This window comes from Spermophilus citellus (genome assembly GCF_964194105.1).
Source record: "Spermophilus citellus genome assembly, chromosome: 10".
NCBI lineage: Eukaryota > Metazoa > Chordata > Mammalia > Rodentia > Sciuridae > Spermophilus > Spermophilus citellus.
Window position 1 is genome coordinate 63,723,832 of NC_138197.1, and position 23,525 is coordinate 63,747,356.

Here is a 23,525-nt window from a genome sequence, read left to right on the forward strand (position 1 = left end):
TTGAAATTTTCAAGAATTACAAGTTCATACAATAGCCAGTGTTAATAGGTATATTTAATAGCCAATATGTAATCTATCCTGATAAGTGACATCAAAGAAGAATAAAACAAAAATAATTCTACTCCTTTTCATTATTATTATGGTATCATAAAACAATTTTATCAAACTTGTGCTTATTTGTGAGTTATTTATTACAAAACTTATTGTTAATTATACTACTATCTTTTATTTCTATTCATATTTCTAGGTATTCGTAAATCTTTTAAAGTAATTTAAGACATATTAAAGAAGACCCAAGTAACCGATTCCTCAAACAAAACATGCATGATGACTGTTGTCTTCTTTAAGCTAGGCTCATAAATTGTACAGTGGGGAAAATAAGCTCCAATGAGCTTTTCAGGGACACCTGTATCTTCTGACAATATTCCTGGATTGTTTCTACATCTTAAAAATAAAATAAGTTCTACTGAGTATCTATAAAATACAGTTCATATAGACTTTTTTCATAAATTTTCATATGGAATCAAATTCCTAAATATTTTATCTTAATCACATGAAATATTAAATACATACTGGGTGGTAGATATTCTTAGAATTGTCATGAGGAATACAAAATGAATAGTTTCTGCCCTTAAGTGAACTTGTATAGGGTGGAGTAGAAGAAAAGCTTTTTGTCTAAACAAATTACACTAAGCTAAATTGTTTCTACCATTACTAACAAATGATCCATAAAATGGTGATGCTTCATAAGGTTGTTGCAAGGATTAAAGAAGGATGTAAAGTGTCTCTCAGTACCTGGCACAAAACAGTAACTGAATAAGTGCTGATTTTTACGCAAATAACATAATCTTAGCAGGTAAGAAGAGTAGTCAAACTCCTGTTCACATAGGAAGTAGAAAACAGTAAGAGAAATAGAAAGAAATAAAATACATATGGAATTAAAAATAATGCATTTCAAACAAAATTGTCTGGGAAGGATTTATGGTAGAGGTCTCATTTAGAGACCGCTCAATGGAATAGGCAGAACTGTGGGACACAGTTATCTAAGATGGAGAAGAGAGAACAAATAAAGCATGGCACCCATCCTAGCCATCGCTCCTACTAGCATACCCTTTTCAAACACTATTAGGAAATTAAGTGGTGACATTTCTGAATTTGCTAATTGTATCTGAAAATATTACTAGATTGCTTCTACATCTTAAAAATAAAATAAAATGAATTCTATTGAGTATCTATAAAATACAGTTTTTGTATTTTACAGTTTTGTAAAATACAGTTTTTGTTCTCTTAAGAAATATATACTAAATATACACTAAAGTATTAAGGGCCAGAAAGTCCTGAGATAACCAACCTATACTCAAATTATTAAGAATAAATAAATATGTGACAATAGATATGTATGTATGCATATCTGTATGTACATCTAAAGAGAAAGAAAAGGAAAATGATAAAGTAAATATGGCAAAATGTTATAAGTTAATAAATATGAGCAAAGGACAGGTGGCAACTATTAGTGCTTGCAATTATTTGTAAGTTTCAAATTATGTCAACATTTATAGATGAAGATGAAAAATATGAAGGTGAATTAAGGCCATCCAGTTAAATAAATGAAAGCTGAATTTGTACCACCTCACTCACAAAATAAATAAATAAATTAATTAATTAATTAATTAATTAATTAAATTAAATAATTTTGGAGAAAGTTCTTTAAGTTGAAGGGGAATGATAACAAGAGAAACTCAGATCTATAGGAAAGAATGATGGGAGCAGAAAATAACAAATACATGGATACATATAAAGTAAAATTTTATATTACCATATTTATTTAGAAAGATACTTTAAAATGTACATAAAATGTTTTGGAAGTTTATAGATTTCAAGGTACATTATGATAGATTAAGCATATATACTAGAATTCCTATTTAAGCACTAAAAAATTTAAACAAAAGAGGCAACTATAAAAGAAAACATAAAATTGAATCCAGAAGAATCAAATAACTCAAAAAAAAAAAAAAACAAAACAAAACCAGAAAAGGAGTGTTTTAGTCAGCTATTTTCCTGCTATGACTAAAAGACCCAACCAGAACAATTGTAGAGAAGGAAAAGTTTATTTGGGGACTCACGGTTTCAGAGGTCTCTACCCATAGACAGCAGGCTCCATTCCTCCGGGCTCAAGGTGAGGCAGAACATCATGGTGGAAGAGTGTGGCAGAAGGAAGCAGCTCACATGATGATCAGGAAGCAGAGAGAGAGAGAGAGAGTCCACTTTCCAGATACAAATATATACCACATAGCCCCACCCCCAGTGAATCACTTCCTCCAGCCACATCCCACCTGCCTCCAGTTACCACTAAGGGATTAATTAATCCCATCATCGGGGATTAATTTACTAATTAGGCTAAGACTATGGCCCAATCATTTCTCCTTCAAACCTTCTTGTATTGTCTCACACATAAGCTTTTGGGGGACACCCCACATGCAAACCATAACAAGGAGAAATAAGGGAAGGAAGAACTTATGAGACAAATAGAAAACAAACAGCAAGAAGGTAAACTTAAATACAACCACTGCAACAATTGCATTAACTATATAAATGGCTTTAAATTCTTTTTTTTTCTTATTGGTACCACAAACTAAACCCAGGAGTGCTTTACTCATTTTTAAAATATATATATATATATATATATATATATATATATATATATATATATATATATATATATATATATTTTTTTTTATTTAGAGACAGGACCTCACTGAGTTTCTGCCTTATTATAAATTAATCCCAGAGCCACTGGGATTATAGAGTGCACCACCGTACTCAGCTGTGACAAGAAATTTTTAAATGTTTTAAATCATATCCACATAAAACTGCTTTACTTTTATTTAGAAATGTTTGCTCCCCACCCCTTTTCTTTTGGTGGAGGAGTGGGGAAGGTACAGAGCAGAGGAAGAAGAGGCAGGAAGTTGAAGGGATTAATTAACTTCCAGTGGTCTTCTTTTTATTAAAAAAAGAAAGTAATGCTCCTTACTAAGAATTTGGGGCAAAAATGAGACAAAATATTTGAGTAAAGCAATAGTACTTTGAAATAGCTGCTATAAGGAAAAAGCAAGGAAAATACAATATCAGCCTCAGACAGAATTTTTCTTTTGCTTTTCCTCATTTGATCATAACTTTTAAAAAGCTCTTCAATTTAAAAAATCTTAAAACAAAATTTGACAAACATAATGAACAAGCAATTCTCAGAAAAAGAAACCTCACAGTATATATAAAAGGATCTCCTCTATTCTAGTAATCAGATAAATATAAATTCAGACAATGAAATATTATGCTATATCCCATTAGATCAGGAAAAAAAAGTTATATGTCCCTGAGAATGTGAAGAAACTAAAATTTTTATATCCTGCCAGTGGTCATTTAAATTGACTTAACCAATGAAAAATATTCAATGTCTCTAGCAATCAGGGAAATGTAAATCAAAACTACACTAAGATTTCATATCCCTCCAGTTGGAATGGAAATGATCAAGTATACAAGCAACAATAAATGCTGGCAAGGTTGTGGGGGAGAAGGTATACTTGTAAATTCTCCATGGGACTACAGACTAGTACAACCACCCTGGAAAACAGTACAGTTTCCTCCAAAAACTAGGGATAGTATACCACCATATGACTCAGTTGTTCCATTCCTTGGTGTTTTCCCAGAAGATCTAAAAGTAAATGGATGGAAATGGATACTATCATGATAAGTGAAATAAGCCAGAAACTTACAGTATGCAGAAGCTAGAGTAAAATAAAAGAAAGGGGAGGGAAGGGTAGGATAACAAAAAGTACCAATCAAATATAAATTAATAGATGAGCAAGAAGAAGTCTAGTAGAGGAAGAAGAATGGGAGAAAGAAGAGAAGATGGGAGGGAAAAAGGAGAGGGAAAGGGAGGACCACAAACTGAAGTCCATTTCCATGCATGTATGAGTTTGTTGGGATGAACCCAACTACCACGTATAACCATAAAGAAAGATGACAGATAGATGGATGGATGGATGATAGATAGATAGATAGATAGATAGATAGATAGATAGATAGATAGATAGATAGACAGACAGACAGACAACCATTTCGGGGAGTACTTTGGCAATTTATATGGAGGTTGAAGATGGTCGGATATGTCACAGGGAAGACATGTGATAGATATGTCTGTTGCCTGGTTTGGGAAAGGATTGTAGGCCCCCTCCTATCTCCCTGCCCTGAAGATGGGAAAGATTTCTGTGTCCTAGGTCTGATCCTGTGATTGTGTTTAGTCAATTGAACCTAAGTAGACATAAGCACTACTTGTGTAGACATACATATTGGAAGCTTTTTTCTGCCTTCCTATCCATAGACTTTTGTCATAGGAAGAGTGTGCACCAGGCAGAAGTTGTTTTCCCTACCCACTGCAACAATTTCACTAAAACAACTTCTTAGAATTCCTGAAGTGATTTTATGCATAGAGACTTGTGGTGAGGGATTCCTTTCTTACATGTGAGGACAATGAAAACAAAGTGCTAAATCATCACACAAATATTTTTATTATTTAAATGTTTATAAATTACAAGATTTTAAGTATGAATGAAAACATTTCTGGAAAATGTAACATTTCATATTAATGTTTGTTACTGGTTTAAGGCACATAGTGCATAATACTTCTTTTCTGATACAGAGATCCCCAAATGTTTATTTAACCACATTGGCACAAAATTGCTTTAGCACCTTACATCGTATAATATATCCTTCTTAAATGTTTGGGGAAAACACTTTGTGGGTAAAATGAGTACACCAGTATCTTATAAAATTCTGTTAGTGGATTCTGTTTATTTTATTTTATTTTATTTTGGTTTACAGAGTAGGTTGTCATAGATAAATATTATTAGTAACCTGTCTTTTTAAGTTACATTATTACATAATACACAATTCTAAATTATTCACATAAAATACCATAATGCCCAAGAATTTGACTCTAAACAGTTAATTTTTATACTTCCCTTTATTTTCTGACATTAAGAAACCTCCAATATAAAATAACTTGACATTTCTTATAAAATTTGGTGTCTTAAAATATAATTTTACTTTTACCAAAATAAGATCTTTAAACTTTCAAGAATTTCTACTTTTCTATTTGGTTAATAAAATATAGTACATAACTTTGAAAAAATAGATTTTAAAAGACTAGATATATAACATATACAAGGGTTATAAAGGCATAAGAGTATATAAACAGTTTAAAAAGAACATGTTGCTCTTATAAGTACAATTGAATTAGAGGTAGGTTTTAAAAATCAAATTCTAATATATCATATCTTCTCTATTATACCCACAAAATTTTATGTTTAGTATTTAACCCAAACACAAATTCTTAACACAAAATTTGTACCACATTTTTAGGACTTTTTTTCCCATTGAAGCACCATAATCCCCAATTAAAATTAAAGGAAAAATAAAACAAGGTGTCTAATCTGTATCAGCAGAAAGTATAGTGGCTATGTACTTCTTTGATATAACTATTTATTTGATATTCACCTGACAGTTTTAATAATGTTTACAGTAGTTTTGTATACATTTTCCCTAATTTAAACTTATTCCATTTTAAGAAATAGAATAAAAACCTCATTGTACAATAGGATATTGAAGAGGTTTACATATATGTTTAACAGTATGACATAATTGTGGTCCAGTGTAAGCTGTTAACAGCACCGCTGCCTGGCATAATTCATCACACATGCTTGGATTCCCTATCATAAATTATGTTCTTCAAAGTGATCCTGATGCATATATTTGTTCATTTTGAAAGCCTTGAAAAACTCAAGTGATTTGAATCCATATGAGCACCTTGAATAAAAGGCAGACATACTGGACATGAAATCTCAGGAAGAGAGAAATAAATGAGCACCAGTTGTTTGCATGTTCCAGAAAAATCTCTCCCCATTGGGGCATACTTCCTACTTCTGAATGTTCATATCACTTGAATTGGGAGCCCAGTAGTCATGTGAGGAACACACTTTCCACAGAACCCTCCACATCTACCGTAGACTTTGGTTCCATCCTGAAAATAGGAAGAGACAGAAGTACAGGAGAATATTATACAAGTTGGTATCCATGTGCCCAAAGCAGAATATGGAAATGTTTTGTATCATGTCACTGAACTCATTAGTTGTCTAACAACTGCCTTTGATATAAAAAATCAGGTCATTTCAATATTAGTTCAAATTGGTGGTCATGGCAAAGTTAAAATTAGATAACCTAAGTTAAATTAGATAACCTAAGATTCTGAAAGTTATATTAGATAATAAGATTCATTTTAGCTACTTGATGATTGTAAACCACAAAATAGACACTTCATCACAATCCATATATTTTTCATCAAGGTATCTGCATCATTGAGTCATTAAAACCTTTCCCAATTTGCTATCCAATTGTTACATAATTTTATATAAGATTCTCTTAAGTTAATTAAAAGATATTATACAATATTGACCTTAAAGGTAAAGAATCCATATTCTACCCTTTTACTGCCTCATGAAGCATTGCCATGGAGAAAAGCACAGAAGGTGATGAAATGGGGGGGGCGGGGAAGCTGGGCTGAGAGCAGTAATCACAATTAGAGAAGAACTAGAAAGAGATGCGTGAGTAGAGTAGTTCAAAGAGTGGGTGAGGTAGGCGGGGATGGGTCTAAGCAGAAGGTCCTCTCAGATGACCTTCTGTCTTCAGGACCCAAAGTCAAAAGACTAAAGACGTTTTTGTAGAATGAGACAAAAATAGATCGAACTCCTTTCATTTCTTGGGGAGGTAAGTTTTTGTTGTTGTTTTTAGTCTAGGTAGGAAGGGAAGAGTAGAGAAGGTAATTTTTGGTTCTTGGAACACATTAAAATGGAAATTGCTAGAGACCAGGTGTTTTAAAGTTGCCTTTCCTTTCAAAGGCCCATTTAACTCCAGAGAATCTGAGTAAGCAGAGAGCGAATGACTGTGAAACCTCAATTTTGTATACTTCTCTATTTCCAAGCAGATTGTTGAAGTAAAAACTTAATCTTGAGTGAACTTACTGGCTAAAGAAAATATGTTTGCATTTCCATAAGTATATTTGGGTTTGATAAGGTTCGATTTTATACCAGGCCTGGGATTTCAAAAAAGGCTTTTATGTGGAACATTTTGATTGAAGTACTTCTCCATAAATTAAATAAAAAACAATCTTTAGACAAAAAGTTAAATAGAAACAAAATGAAATATTTTACTAAATATTTACATCTTCTGATGACTTCAGCCAGGATTCCAGTCTTTACGTTTAACCAAAAGATATCTAAAAGCTGCCTACAAGGTTAGAACATTTCATTGAGCTCTCTACATTTATACTGCTCAGGATATACCTTAAATAAGTAATTAATTTTTCCTATTCTTTTGCCCAAAAGGATTAAACCTAAATATGCTGAATAAATGATTAAAAATAGTCATTTTTTGATTTTGTAGCAAGGGTTGTTTTCTTATTTGTTTCATGAGCACAGTTTAATGCTTGTTCAGAAAGCAATTGAACCTAACAATTTTAAATGAAAATTAAAATATCTAAGTGGTGAAAAAAATAGTCATTTTTTGAAAGCCTACTATATTACCCATAAAAGAAAAATAATAAAAAATTAAATTATTTAATTATTAATTAAAACATAATTTTAGAGTCTTCAGAAATAAAATATTTTAAAGGTTATATGTGAGAATATTGCATTTCATATTCAAATAATGTTCATATAAATAAAATATAACAGAAGTCACTTTTATTAAAAAAAATAGAGTAAGCACGATTTATTTCTGGTAAAGATTTACATGCAAAATGGTGAAAACACTCATAACCTAGATCCAGATTCCCTGTGGGTGGAGCCAAACTACCCAAGGCACTGTAAGTACCGGAAGGCATCTCTTGAAATGTACGTGTTAGTATACCTACCAGCTAAAAATTAAGTGAATTCTACTTTGCATAGTACTTGTGCTATTGTTCAAATAACTATGAAAATAAATTATAAAAATAGTTACAGCTACATGCAGAAGTACTACATAATTTTACTTATATAGTTAAAATAACAGTGTTATCAATATAAAGGTAGGGAAATATGAGTAAGACATAAATACTCCTTATTCTTGAAATCACTGTGAAGGATATTTGTTAAATGACAAATGGCTTCAACACTTCATCACTAAATCAAAGCAGTGAAGTAAATAAACCAAAAATTTACCCTCACTTTGAAATATTAAACACTATAAATATCTAATAATTAAAGTGGAATTAAGACCACTATCTCTGACTGCAGTATCTGCATGTGAAGTCATTATCTTCAAGCCTGAGAAAGACAAAGTCTGCATGTCCTCACATTTGGTACTTCATGTTAGGATATCTGTACCCTGTGTATGGATGAATTTGTTTTGTGTGTGTGTGTGTAAAACCTACAGTTGTACTGCAATAAAAATGAACCCAATTTCACTTTATAAATGGATGTTGTACCCCATTGTATGTCATACACTCACTATATATATAACAACTCTCCAGTCATTAGCTCCATGAAATTTAAATTTGAGGTGGAGGACCTTTACTGCTGCTTTGCAGCATAGAAATAGCTCCCACAGGCTCTTTGGTCCAGCAGGACTTACTTGGGATCTGTGTATTGTGACAGAGGCATACCTCCCCTGAGCAAGCCACTTCGCTGTGCTGGATATCTTCATCCCGGTTCCTGCCAAGTTAATGCTGAACTGTCCCTGGATTGTAAACAAAACAAAACAAAAATAGATGGATTCATAAACTATTTAACAATGTTCTGTTCTGGAAACATCAAATGACTCAAATTACTTTTTCCAAGGGTCTTCTTTTATAAAATGAAAAATATTGATGTAACTTTATTGTCTAGAAAATAAGCCAGTTAAGGATCTTAAAAAATTGATTACCAGTGTCTTCTCAATTACAAATGATGACAAAATTAATACCATAGTGTTTCTTTGCTGAAGTTCAACCCCACATAGGATTCTACAGTTCGACAAGCAGAGCTAATGGCTCTGTAGCAGTTGGCAAGTCCTGACAGAGAGTTATCCACAGGGACTATCAATTGCTAGACTTCAGTACTCCTCGTTTCAGTTCCCTCCCTCCCTCCCTCCCTCCCTCCCTCCCTCCCTTCCTTCCTTCCTTCCTTCCTTCCTTCCTTCCTTCCTTCCTTCCTTCCTTCCTTCCTTCCCCTGTTCCTTTAGTCACTTAGGACCTCTATAAAAAGCTGAGCCTGGCTTTGCACTTGCACTAGCTCCTCTTGCCTCCGTCTCTGGAGTTTCTGGGATTACAGGTGTGTGCACCACACCTAGCTCCTATTTCAGTTTTTGATTTCTCATCGCAAATTCTTGGATGTTACAACTGTTTCATGTATTTTCTGGAACCTACTGTTGTTATACCCTTCCTTTTTATGCTAAGAATATTACTTCTTTACCTACCACACAAAACTACGGAATGTGGGATTTTCATCTTGGCCATGATGTCCTTTTTAAGTTCCCAGAAGGGTACCTGAATATGTGATGCCCTTATTACACCATTGTGTGGGTCCCCTAGTGGCTTTGTGACATTATTATTTTATAATACAAAGATCATTTTATGTCGAAATATTTCAAACTATTTTTGTTAAAAAACTTCAAATAACTGTGTGAAAAAGATAGATACTAAAATGAGTAACATCTTATTTACATTATCTTAATTCATCCAACTACCAATATTCAGTATTCATGAAAATTCAGAGAAATACTAAGGCATTCTTAGATCATGTCATAATATTCCAATGGCCTAAATCTCACAAATCTTGAGCAAGACTGTAATGGAATATTGAAGTTTATATTATGTGAATGAGAATATGATCTTGTCATGAAAGTTAAGGCTAAATAAACATTATATACATTTATAATAAAACATTAATATTGATAAAGCAATTAAATATTAGTTTATAAATTTAAATTTCTTCACAGACCTATATTATATATCTCATTTAAAAATGAAACAGATTCAAATACATTTATAGTACAATGACACAAAATGGAGAATTTTTATAGCAGAAATAATCAATTTTAGACAAATTCCAAAGATTTATTAAGTACAACATCATTTGGTTATGAAATTTAGCATATGACTTCTCTGTTTGCTTCATTTCTATATCCCCAGAGCAAGACCTAGGTATTTAATAGTGCTTCTGAATGGAAGAATTAGATGCAGCATTATAAATATTAAATAGTAGCACCATAAAAGCAAATATATAAACACATATATAGACCCATCAGACTTCATCCTGATAGATTACCCTCATACTAGACACAGGAGCATTTTAAGTTGCAGATAGTTGAATTTGAAGAGCTAACTCTTAGGATAGATTATACTATTTGGTACTTAATCTGACATAGGTTTTGCACTGGTTACCTACAGACCCCATTCTCTCACAGACAGACTTCTCAATAAAATTCTTCAACAATGGAGATGTATTCAATGATGTTGGGGTGCTGTAACCAGGCAATTGCTGAGGGCTATACAACGTTAACACACCTGATACTCATTCCACACTTCCATCATTCTCTACCTCCTTGCTTATGAGGCCTGGAAGCATCCAAATGCGCACACACTGGAAAGGAAAGGAGAAAGTCCCAACTGACTGCTTAGAGGATTAGGGGGTCTTTAATCATTGGGTCTAGAAATATCTACTATTCCATTTCCATGGACTCATTTTCATGAGCTTTACTTCTGTTCTTAGTCATTAAAAAAACTACATGCTACAATCTCAAAAAAATCATTGAACAATTTATTTGAAATTTAGGGATGACTCTGACAGAGGTACAAATACTTTATATCCATTTGTTCAAAATAAGTTGAATGGTAGACAAAGTGTCAAGTAGTATAAGAGTTCAAAGTTCTTACTTTAAATCTGGTAGGTGAAAGAGCATAAATATATAAATGTAATGCACATTTCCTTTTTGAAGATTCGCAGTGCATGTTGGTGCCTTAAAGGTCTGAGATTTCTTCTATTTCCCTGGTAATCTCAAAGGTAAAATCCAAACTCCTGGGATGGTTTTAAAACTCCTCTGACTGGCCCCACCTGATTTAGTAAACCTCTCTTTTCGGGAGGCAGGCTGGTCACAACTGTTGCTAGTGTGCTTCTTCCCAGTCTTCACCTCTGGGCCTCCTCTGATTCTCTTTCCTTTGAAATTCTCCCTAGACTTTTCCACTTCCACCAGCTTGGTCAAGCCCCAGCTCAAGTTTTATCTCCTTGACCACAGGCCTCTCTGATGAACTTGCTCTTCACTGTGAATTTTCTCAGAATTGTACCTGTACAAGGTGGTGTCATGTCATTGGGATTTACTTCAAGTTTATTTTGGGATTAGCCTCAGGGTATGTATATATTTATAGTTTGTAAACAGCTTTGCTTCTTTTTAAAAGCTAATGGGAGCCCATGACAGTACTATGGATTATAAAGTTCTTGTAGATAAAAAATAATGGTGAATGTACCAATGGCTAGCCATTTTCCATGGTAAAACCACTTAGATCCTGGATCTGTATGAATTAACAACTACTGAACAATGATTGAACATGGTATTTACATTTTCTGTAATTAATTACTTTGATGTTTCTCAAATTAAATGAAATAGCAATGCAACAGATTTTACCTAAATAAATAAATAAATAAATGTAATGCAGTGTAGAGAATTACAGGTGCAGAAGGTAGTAGAACATTCCTGTGGAACTCCAGAAGTAATATTTGAGTGAATAATATTAATTACTTCAATTACAATATTTTATTTAAAAGTTGAGCCTCCTTAAGCATGATCTTTAACCAAAAAAAAAAAAAAAAAAAAACAAGGTTCTGCCTGGGAGTTGCTAAATATGTATGTTATTTTAAAATAGATTTTATTGTGCATATTTAAAGTATACAACATGACACTGCATGGTACGTATAGATAGTAAAAAGGTTACTATAGTGAAGCAAATTAATGTATCCATCATCTCTCATAATTATCTTTTTTTTGCTTTTGTTTTTGTAGCAAGAGCAACTAAAGTCAACTCATTGAGAATGAATCCTGAATACGGTATGAGCTATTACCTATAGCCTTGAGCTGTACATCAGATCGCTAGACCTGTTCACCTTCCATATCTGCTACTTGTACTTCTGGCCCCTGCCTATCCAACCAACCTCTCAACCCCTGCCACTTGCGGTAACCACTCTTTTGTTCTCTGTATAACTGAATTTTTGTTTAGATCCATATATAAATATAGTCATGCTGTATTTTTTTCTTTCTGGATCTAGATTGTTTCATTTAGCTTAACGCCCTACAGGCTCTTCCCCACTGTAGAATACAGCCAGATCCTCATTCTTATTTTTTTTTTTTTTGGCATCTATCATTTATTTTGCAATTTCTTTATCCATTCATTCACTGATGAACACTTAAGTTGTTTCCATGTCTTGGTTGTTTTTTTATAGGACTGTGATTTCATTTTCTTTCAGTATGTGTCTAGAAGAGGAATTGCTGAAACATATGACAGTTATACTTTTCTGTTGTACTTTTAATTTCTTTAGAAAATTCCATACTACTTTAGATAATGGCTGAATCAATATAAATTCCCACCAAAAGTGTCAGAGCTCCCTTTTTTCTATACTTTCACTGACATTTGTTGTCTTTTGACTATTTGAGATAATGGGGATTGAATCCAGGATTTTACATGTAATACACAAGCACTCTACCACTTAGCTACATTTCTAGTCTTTAAAAAATATTTCATTTGGAGACAAGGTCTCATAAGTTGCCCTACCTGGTCTCAAACTTGTGATCCTTCCTTTCTCAGCTTCCCAAGTAGCTGGGACTCTACAGGCATCTCCTATTGTGCCCAGTTTTATTTATTTTTAATATTTGTTTTAAATATTTATTTTTTAGATGTAGTTGGACACAATACCTTTATTTTGTTTAAGTATTTTTATGTGGCACTGAGGATCGAACCCAGGGCCTTATACATGCTAGGCAAGCGCTCTACTGCTGAGCCACAACCCCAGCCCCCAAGCTTTATTTTTTAACAATGCTAACATAACAGTTGTGAAGTGATATTTCCTAGTAGTGTTGATTTGTACTTCCCTGATGATTGGTAATGCTGAGCTCCTTTTCATATGATTGTTGGTGATTAATATGTATTCTTTTGAGAACTGTTCAGGTCTTTTGCTCATTTTATAACTGCATTACTTAAACAAGTAATTACCTAAATAGCTGTTGAGTTGTAAAAGTTCTTTATAAATTTTAGATATTACATTTTATTTTATTGTTTCCTTTACTGTGCAGAAGCTTTTTGGTTTGACAAAGTCCCATTGATTCTATGGCCTGAGATAATGTCTAGCTTTTTGTGTTCTAAAAGTTTTATAGCTTCTGGTCTTACATTACATTAAGGTATTTTATATATTCTGAGTTTTTTTGTGTATGGTGTAAGATAAGGGTCCAATTTCCTTTTTTCACTTGTGCAAAAACAGATTTTCTGTATCACTTATTGAGAACCCTATCCTTCCCCTTCATGTCTTCTTATTTCCCTTGTCAAAATTTGTTGACAGTATATGTTTAGATGTATTTTGGGACTCTTTATTCTGTCCTACTGGTCTATGTGTCTGTTTTTATACTAGTACTATAATGTTTTGAATATTATCATTTTGTAATATAATTTTAAATCAGGAATGTGATATATCCTGTTTTGGTTTTCTTCTCAGAACTTTTCTAACTATTCTGTCTTTCCTTTTTCTATACAAATTTCAAAAATTTTGTTTTCTCTTTCTGTGGGAATGCCATTGGCATTTTGATAGGGACTGTGTTGAATCTGTATATTGCTTTAAGGAGCATAGATATTTCAATACTAATATTTCTTTGAGTCCTTGAGCACAGGATATTTGTTCCCTTTCTTTGTGTCTGTATCAGTTTCTTTCATCAGTGTCTTGTGATATTTAAGGATGAGATCTTTCCCCTCATTGGTTAAGTTTATTCATATGTTTTTTTAGTTTTCTTTGATGCTACTGTAAATGAAATTATTTTCTTGATTTCTTTTTCAATTAGTTCACTATTTGTGAATAAAAATGCTACCGACTTATCCAGATTAATTTTGTATCCTATAACTTAACTGAATTTACTTATTGGTTATAACAGTTTGTATGTGTGTGTATGCATGCAGAACTTTTGAAGTTTTTTATTATAGAAAATTAGGCAATCAATAAATAAAGACAGTTTTATTTCTTCCTTTCCAATTTGGACCTCTCTTTTTTTCCCTTGTTTTATTGCAAACCACAACAACAGAGAATGGAGCAGTTTTTGCTAAGAGTTAGGTGGGAGGAGATGTCTAAGTCTAAAAGGGAAGTGGGGAGAAGATATTTGAGGTAAGAGTACTGTACTGTATTCTGATTATGGTAATGCTAACATGAATTTGTACATATGTTAAAGCGCAAAGAACTGTATAACAAAAAAGAAAAAGAAAAAAAAATTCTGTATGATGTTTTAAAACATATAATAAAAAATGTGAAGGGGAGTAACATCTGTTTTAAAAAAGGAATTTTTAATGGGTTGCCAAACAATGCCCAACTATCTGCTATATGCATGGAATATACCTAAAGCAAAGGGGGAGCTAAAAATAAAAGGGTGGGTAAAATGAACAAATAAATAAACAAAACAAAACATGAAAACAGGTAAATGGACATAAAAGGAGAGCAGGAACAGATCCTGATACGAGTCAAAAAGACTTCAAGTTTTAAATTACAGTACCATGACAAAGAGCTGGTAAAAACCATGATCCATATAAAACAGTTCACACGTGACTATTATGCATCAAACAGTACAGCAACAACTTATGGCAGAAACTAAGAAATGCAAGGAGACATAGAGAGACATACCCTAAAAATAGGAAAATTTAATATACCAGTTTTAATACCAAGACAGATCAAGTAAGGCAAAAAGGGAGAGAAAAGTTCTAAGCAATATAATTTAAAAATCCATTTTATATATGTATATATAAATATGTTGTATGTACATATTTTATGTATATGTATATATACACACATAAGTATATGTATGTGTACATATATATATATATATATATATATACAACACGCGCAAGTATACACACATGTGTGTATCTGTGTATTTATCAGTGCAAGGGAATGAATCCACAACCTTGCACATATTAAGCATATATTCTGCCATTAGGCTATACCACCCAGCCCCTGGCAGATCTTATATATTAAACTACTCACCTTGATAATAAATAATATATACTCCATAGATTTAATACACTGACTATACGCACTCAAAATGGGTACTACCTATGATCCATGGGTGTTGGTTGAATGTGATTATTTCTCTTGCTCTATATAATCAAATATTAATTATAAGTCAACTAAAGAGATGCACATTAAGCTTTTTAAAATTTCTGTGGCTTTGTGGAAAGCAAAGAACATTTACTTTTCTTCACTTTTGACATATGCATTTGAAAGTCACATTATACTCTTTAACTTCATCTCACATTGTAATGTTGCAAAGTTTATTTTCCCTAAAGCACACCATATGTGTCCATTCTCTTTTTATCATTCATGTCCTGAGGTATTCAGTCATAAGCAAACATAGAGGATGTGGTTTTGATGAATCCCAAACAACAGAATAAGTTCTTTGTAACATCAAACATCTGGAGGGTATTCATGCAAATGTTGTATAACTTAACACAGAATCTGGTTTATGTATTTGAAAGAACATCTCCCAAAACACTGGGCAGTTTGTATTTTTGGTAACAGTAGCCTAAGGCAGATAAATACAAACTGAATATAAATGGACATAGCTCCTTTTGACAGCACACATCTATGCCCAATAACATGTAACCTTGTAATGGAGCTCTACATTCCAGAACTGTCTCAAAAACCACGTGAGGAAGATAACACATCTTGATGGGCAAAAAGAGGGCCTTTTTATTGCTGGTTCTGCCTATGATTTTTTCAAGGATCTTAAACAAATTGTTAACATGGAATGTCTCTCTGCAACTATAAACTGGAATTACACAGTTTATAGATACATAATTTTCTCAAGATATTTTAGGAAAGAAATCAGGTTACAATAAAATTAGAGAAAGGGAGTTAGAAAGAAATGGAAATGGTTATCTTATTTAAAAACCTGATTGTGCAAATGACTTTAATCCAAATTCTACGCTCATCAAGAAATGATTTTTGTTTACAATAATTTATTTTGCACTAAGATATTTTCTATGGGGAAAGTTCACGAAGTGAGATAAAAAGAATTTTGTTTCCACTTAACAATTAAAGGATTTACCCTTTTATCAATCCCCTGTAAATTTTGTTGATGTCTCATTTGACCAGACCTTACTCAATTCAATATAAAATAATAAAGACCAGATTTCCAGAACTTGGTCACCTTTCCAAAGAAATAGCATCAGAGAAGCCTTGTATTAACATACTGTTCACATATCTAGGTTGTGTTGTCAATTTATTTCTCTCTAATCAAATAAATGAAATGATCAAATAAGTGATCAGAAGGCATAGCTTAAAAGATGGATGGATTGTTGGACAAAGTTGAGCAGTCAGAAGATGAGTTGACCATTGGAGAATGAACCTCCATTTAAGAGAATCAAGATGGAATTGTTGTCAACAAAAGAAACTTATATATCAGGTAAAACACTGTTTAGAATGTTAAAAGTTTTAAGTTAGACAACTTTAACTTCAGAACATGAAGAGATATCCAAAGAAACAATGCCAGGCTTCAGAAGCAGAAGGGGAGTCATAGGAAGGACAGATCTAGGAATGAAACCGAATGATATAGATAAAAGATAAAAAAGGTACCAGCTGGGAGGCAGTTTTGATCACCACATGAGTAGAGTAGGAAATTGGGGAAAAGAAGCATGGATGTGAGTTGAGCTAACTAGTAATAAAGATTGAATGAGAGTGTAGGATTCTTCTGCAAAGTTACCCACCTTTCACTAAGAGAGGAAGCACTTTTAGAATAGCAATTTGAAGGAGCCCATGGGCATTCTCTCTGGCAATAACTGGTGAAAATTAAATTGTTTCTCTGCAATGAGAGAAACAAGCAAAATGATAGATAAGGTTGAGTTTAATAGATGCAGCTAAGAAAGATTCCTCTTGGAGTCTTCCCTAAGCTCCAAGATTGACCTGTAAACCACCCTGGCCAATGAGGAGTAATTGGTGACTCCAGGATGTTTTTGAAAGACTAGAGCAATTATCTAGCAATAGTAAAGACCAAGTACTGAGAATTATGTCAATAAAGATGAATCAGCAAAAATCTCAATGAAGAGTCAGGGAAAGACAACTGAAGAGAGCCCAGCCAACACCACTGTCATTCCTGGGGGAAAAAGCAAGATCAGGGTAAGTATGTGAGCCCAAGGATGTACTCTCTGAAGTACAACATCAAAGGGGTACACTTCAAGGGAAACAGAATCCACTGAAACAGTTCAGCCAAGCAACTAAACAAATATACATACCAGCAAACAATAATAAGAATTCCTAGATGGGAGGGGAAAACGGTATCTACAATTTCTAAAGTATTGTATCTAAAATATTTAATTTTCAACAAAAAATTACAAGTCTTATAAAGAAAAACTGGAAAGGATGACATATACTCTGGGGTAAAAGAAAACCATCTTTGAGAGGTATGTGATCTCAGGTTGAGAAAAGGTCAGCTACTATAAATATGTTTAAAAAAAGAAACTAGGCTTTAAAAAGTAAAAGAAAGGATGGCGATAATATCTCATCAAACAGAGAATATCATTACAGATACAGAAATTATGTTTTTTTAAAATAGTTTTAGTTGTAGTTGTCAAAATACCTTTATTTTATTTATCATTTATATGTGGTGCTGGGGATCAAACCCAGGGCCTTGCACGTGCTAGGTGAGCACTCTACCGCTGAGTCCCAGAATTCTGTTTTATTAAAAATAGCTAAAGGATAATTCTGGAGTTGAAAAGTTCAATAACCAAGATAAATTAAATTCACCAGGGGGGCTCAAGCAACAGATTGTAGCTAGCAGAGGGATTGGAACATTTGAAAGAGATATCAATAGCAATGATACAAACTTAAGAACAGAAGGAAAAATGGAATAAAGAAAAATAAACAGAACATCAGAGAAATAAAGAGACACCATTAAGTGTACCAAAATATGCATAATGAGAGTACCAAAAGGAGAGAAGAAAGAGAAAAGAGCAGAGAGTTACATGTGAAAGAAAATAGATTTCAACTTTGAAATGTATTAATCTATACATCCAGGACATTTAATAGACTGCAAACTTAATAGATACTAAAGTTTGACACCAAATATATTACAGAAAAGATGCTGAAAGACAAAAATAAAAAGAAAATCCTAAAGGACCACTAGAAAAATGACCACTTACATGGAATAAGGTAAATAGTTGATATCTACTATTTATCTAGCCTCTGCTCACCAGAGGGCAGTGGAATGACATATTCAAAGTGCAAATAATCATCTATCATCATCATCATCATCATCATCATCACTGCAAATCAAGGATTTTATAACAGGCAAATCTATCTTTCAAAAATGAAGGCAAAATAAAGACATTCTCAGATAAACAAAACAGTATTCTTATTAGCAGTATATGGGAGGATATGCACAGACTATATGCAAATACTATATCATTTTATATGAGGAACTTGAGCATACACAGATTTTGGTTTCCATGAGGCATCCTGGAATAAACGCTCCACTGAAATTGGGGACAACTGGAAGTACAAGTACTATGTTTCTATGTCACTTGAGTGGCCCCATTAGTATTGGACAAATTAGATTTTAAAACTAAAAACAAAAAAGTTACTGCAGTAAAGAAGAACATTTTATAATGATAAAGCCTATCTATTAGGAAGTTATGATGGTTATAAATACATAAGCTTGCACAACAAGACTCCAAAAGAAATGAAACAAGATTGAACTTAGAAATAGATAATTCAGCAATTATAGTTGCATAGTTTCAGTGGACAGAAGAATCAAGTAGAAGATCAACAAGGAAAAAGAAGAGGTGAATAACACTATAAACTAACAGGGCCTGTAGTCTATAAAACACTTTTTACCCAACAACATCAGAACACACATTCTTTCCAAGCACACATTGAACATTCTTTAGCATAAATAATATGTTACACCGTAAGACAAGTCTCAATAAATTCAAAAGGACAGAGACAATATAGACCATGTTTTTCAGTGGAAATGAAAGTAGAAATTAAACAAAGAAAAGAAGAAGGAAGAGGAGGAGGAGATTTGGAAAATTCACAAACATTTGGTAATTAAGCACCATACTTTTAAATAACCAGTGATCCAAAGAAAATGTTCTATTGTCAAACAAATGACAATAGAAAATATTTTAGGATACATGAATATAAAAGCACAGCATACAAAATTTCTGAGATGCACAAATTAAATGCTTGAAGGGAAGTTATAGCTATAAATGCCTATATTAAAAAGAAAAATGTCTTAAATCAAGACATAATCTCTACATTATCTCTACATTTCACACATAATAGAACATCATTTCAGGAATGTATATAGTCAGTCTTATGTTACTACAACAAAATACATGAGGCAATTAACTTTCTAAAGAGGAAAGCTTTATTTAGGCTCATGATTTTGGAAGTTCAAATTCAAGATTGTGCAGCCCCATTTGTTGGAGTCTGGCAAGAGCAGCACATTAAGTTGGGCGTGTATGCCAGAGCAAGGGATCTCATCACAAGCCAGGAAGCAGAGAGAGAATGGACCAATGGGGCTCCACAATCCCCCTCAAGTGTATGCTCCCAATAACCTAAGTACCTCCCATGAGGCCCCGCCTCTTGAGTCTATAGCACCTCCTGCTACTGCCATCTGGGGACCTATCCTTTAAATATGAACTTTTGAGAGACCCTCATCCAAACAATAACAGAGTGCCACAGACCCAAACAACTAATACTGATGGTATATGAAAGTCACATGTTCATGTTCTATTCCTTTACCTTTTAATTAATATCAAAATTATGAAGTATCATAAAGGAGAAATAGGATCTGAACAATTTAAAATTCTTCTTATTATATCTCTCAAACAAACCCAATATTTGTAAATGCTCTTCATCTAAGGTTTATTTATAATCTTTGAAATAAAGTGCATATAGAAACTTGTGCTTATCAATTTACTTATGTTTCTTGCAATATTATGGTAAAGAAAAATGAAACAGGAGAAACATTTCAATTTTTTTCATAGTGAAGGAAAACAAATTAAATACATATCAAATACCTGTGGGCATCTGGCAGCACTATAGCAATCTCCAGCCGTGGCAAATGGAACTGCTTTACCAAATATTGTCTTGGAAAAAAGAAGGTCTGTAGCTAGAAAATAGATGAAACTCTTTAGCATTAAGATAACATTGCAATATTAATTGTCAAATGTACACAGAATTTGCATACTATTGGCTTCAGTGTATTTACATAATGAATTCAAAAATTTAAGCAAAAAGGCACAATTATAGTACATAGTGTAGAACAGTCTCTCAATGAATACATTATCTTTAGTATAAAAATGTTCATGTCATAACTTGCCCTAAAATTGGCAGGTACATCTGTAATTAAAACAGAATATTTAAAACTAAATAATTGCTTTATTATATTTTATATCAGAGCAAATAATAAAATAAGAAAAATTGAGATCAGGACCAAAATCACTAAAGACAAGAAAAGATTAATTAAAGAGAGATAAATTATGCTGAAGTGCTTATGCACTGCATATGTATCAATTAATTTGGGAAATTAAGAACCTCCAAGCTAAAATATTTGCTGTTTTCTTTGATATCTTACATTACTGCATTATATTATTCTTTTCATCTTAATTTTGCTGACACTATTAGCAGAATTTTCTGATTAGCAATAGCTGGGGATTCTACAATTATCAAAGGATCAAAAATAGAATCATGGGATCAAAAACAGGTTGAAAGGAATCCTAAAAGTCAGCTGCTTCAATCATTTAATCATGCCTGACTCACTTAAATAATATTCCAACAGAATTATCCAGACAGTGGCTATCAGCTCCACAGAGTTGTCACAAATTATTTCACTTTTAGAGAAAACTGCAAGATCATTGCATATCCCATGATGACATCAGTGACCTGGAGGCAATTCTCAGAGATAACCTTGCTGCAAAGAGCTATCTTATCCCCAAGAAGGGTTTCCAAAACTAAGAGCACTTCTTGGTGTGTGAAGCAAGCCAGTACCAGTGAGAGCTAATTGTGGGCATCTCTTCCCAACTCCACATATAATAAAGTTATGTTGGTAGCTTATAATTGGCTGTGTGCAAGTATAGATACCATGAGAACAGACACAATCCAACTTTTTCCTGCATATCTGGTCATTAAACATTTATACATCACTACTTATGGCTATTATGAATTAGACTGGGGCAGAGCAAAGTATGTACACAGTCCACTTGACTCTGATCAATTCCAGGACATCTACCAAACTCCTATAGAACAACTACTTGGGTGGCTCAACATCTCTCTCTAACTTAACACGTCTGAGATAAATGCGTTATCTATTTCTCCACATTTATTCCCTTGCATTATTCCCATCTCACTAAATTATACAACTATCCACCTGTTATTTTAGAAATCTTTCTGAATAGTCCATATCACTTATTCCCACGTCCCTTCTGTGAGAAAATCCTATTGAATCAACTTCTTTAATATTTCACTATATTGTGACCCAGGTCCTTAACTGTGTACCTCATCACATGAGATTCCTAATTATTTTCATGAATATAAGTTGTTCTCACTCCAAGCAAGTATAGAATATGAGTTGCCCCTCCTCCTCCTGATACTTTTAGTCCAATGGCTTCTATGATGTCACAGATAAAATTCAATTACATACAGTAGCCCACCATTATCCATAGGGAATATTCCAAGACATTTCTCAGATGCCTAAAACTGAGATGGAAATGAACCCTATTTATACAGTATTGTTTTACACACACACATACACAACACACACACACACACCTATGATAAATTCTAATTTACAAATTAACCATAGTAAGGTATTATCAAAATAATAATAATAATAATAAAATAAAAAATGTAAGAATATACTGTGATAAAATAAAATAAGGGTTTCTTGAACACAGGCACTGTAATACCACCAGAGCTGATCTGATAATACAAAACACTGCCAAGTAATTGACAGGCAGGTAGCATATCCAGTATGAATATGCTGGAAAAAGGGATAACTCATGTTTCTTGTAGGATGGAGCAGGACAGCATGGGATTCCATTAAATTACTCAGAATGGCATGCAATTTAAGACTTAAGAATTATTTATTTCTGGAATGTTCCCATTTAATAATTTCTGAACATGGTTGACCACAGGTAACTGAAACCACAGATAATGGGAGGCCACTGTCATTTAGTACACATTGTCCTTCGTGGTCTATTCCATGGAGACTTCCTAATATGCTATCATCTCTCAACCTCCACTCAATTTATGGTTCAAGATAGCTGTCCTTAGAAGCTTCTTGGGGAAACAAATATTTATTTGTAGCTTATTTTATATTGGGCACTGTTACAAATACTGTGAACACAATAGTGGATGAAGCAGAAGCTGATGGAAGCGGAGTCCTACCAGAGACTAGTAGTAGAGTAAATTTTTATATTATGTTAGGAGTGATAATTGGTATGGTTAAAAATATACATATACAGCATGGACGAGCACTGGGGAGAGAGGAAGATTAAGAGTGCCCTAGTGATCCTTCATGGCATTATTGAGAAGCTGTGGGATGAATCTTCCAGGCAAATGGAACAGTAAGTGAAAAGGCCTTAACTCAAGGACCTGCCTAGTGTTCAAGCAAAGAGCCACTGTGTCTGGAGTCCAGTACACAAGGAGGTGGGGAAGGGGTGAGAAGCAGAGTGGTAATGGAGGTGGGGAGATCATGTTGAGTTTTGTTGATCAGTGAGAGAATTCTCTATTTCACCCTAAGTTAGGTGAGAAATGTCTGGATAGTTTCAAGCAGAGTTTATGTTTGTTAAGAAATCAGATGAGAGAAGCACAATTCATAACACAACTGAAGTTTTATAGGATTGTTCTGGCTTATCTTTTGAGAAGAAAATCAATATCAGAAGTGATATGGACTTGGACCAATATGATAGCAAATGAGTTAATAAGAAAGGAGATTTGGCATGCCTCAGATAGTTCAGGGTGCCATAACAAAATTCCATAGACTGGATAACATAACTAACAGAAACTTACATTTCACACTTCTGAGGGCTGGAAATCCAAGAATCAGGGTCCCAGCATGATTGAGATCTTGTGAAGGTGTTTTTGTTTTCTGTTTTTTGACTTGCAAATGAAGACCCTATTGCTGTATTTTTCCATGATAGAAAGCTCTGATAGCTCCTCCTTTACTTAAAGTGTGCTCCTCCTATTATGAGGGACCCTTCTTCATGTTTTCATTTA

At 33.3% G+C, this 23,525-nt stretch overlaps 1 protein-coding gene across 1 annotated transcript in view; it reads right to left on the bottom strand.

Annotated features, from left to right (window-relative positions):
- Nucleotides 1-4,591: 4,591 nt before the first annotated feature.
- The window catches only part of ADAMTS20 (ADAM metallopeptidase with thrombospondin type 1 motif 20), a 143,361-nt gene continuing 124,427 nt past the window's right edge, over nucleotides 4,592-23,525 (bottom strand). The window contains exons 37-39 of the mRNA XM_081309281.1: nucleotides 20,327-20,418; nucleotides 8,662-8,766; nucleotides 4,592-6,076 (exon numbers count right to left, since the gene is read on the bottom strand). Coding sequence (XP_081165407.1) covers nucleotides 5,987-6,076; nucleotides 8,662-8,766; nucleotides 20,327-20,418 — 287 coding nt within the window. The 3' untranslated portion in view covers nucleotides 4,592-5,986. The remainder of the gene's footprint in view (nucleotides 6,077-8,661; nucleotides 8,767-20,326; nucleotides 20,419-23,525) is intronic.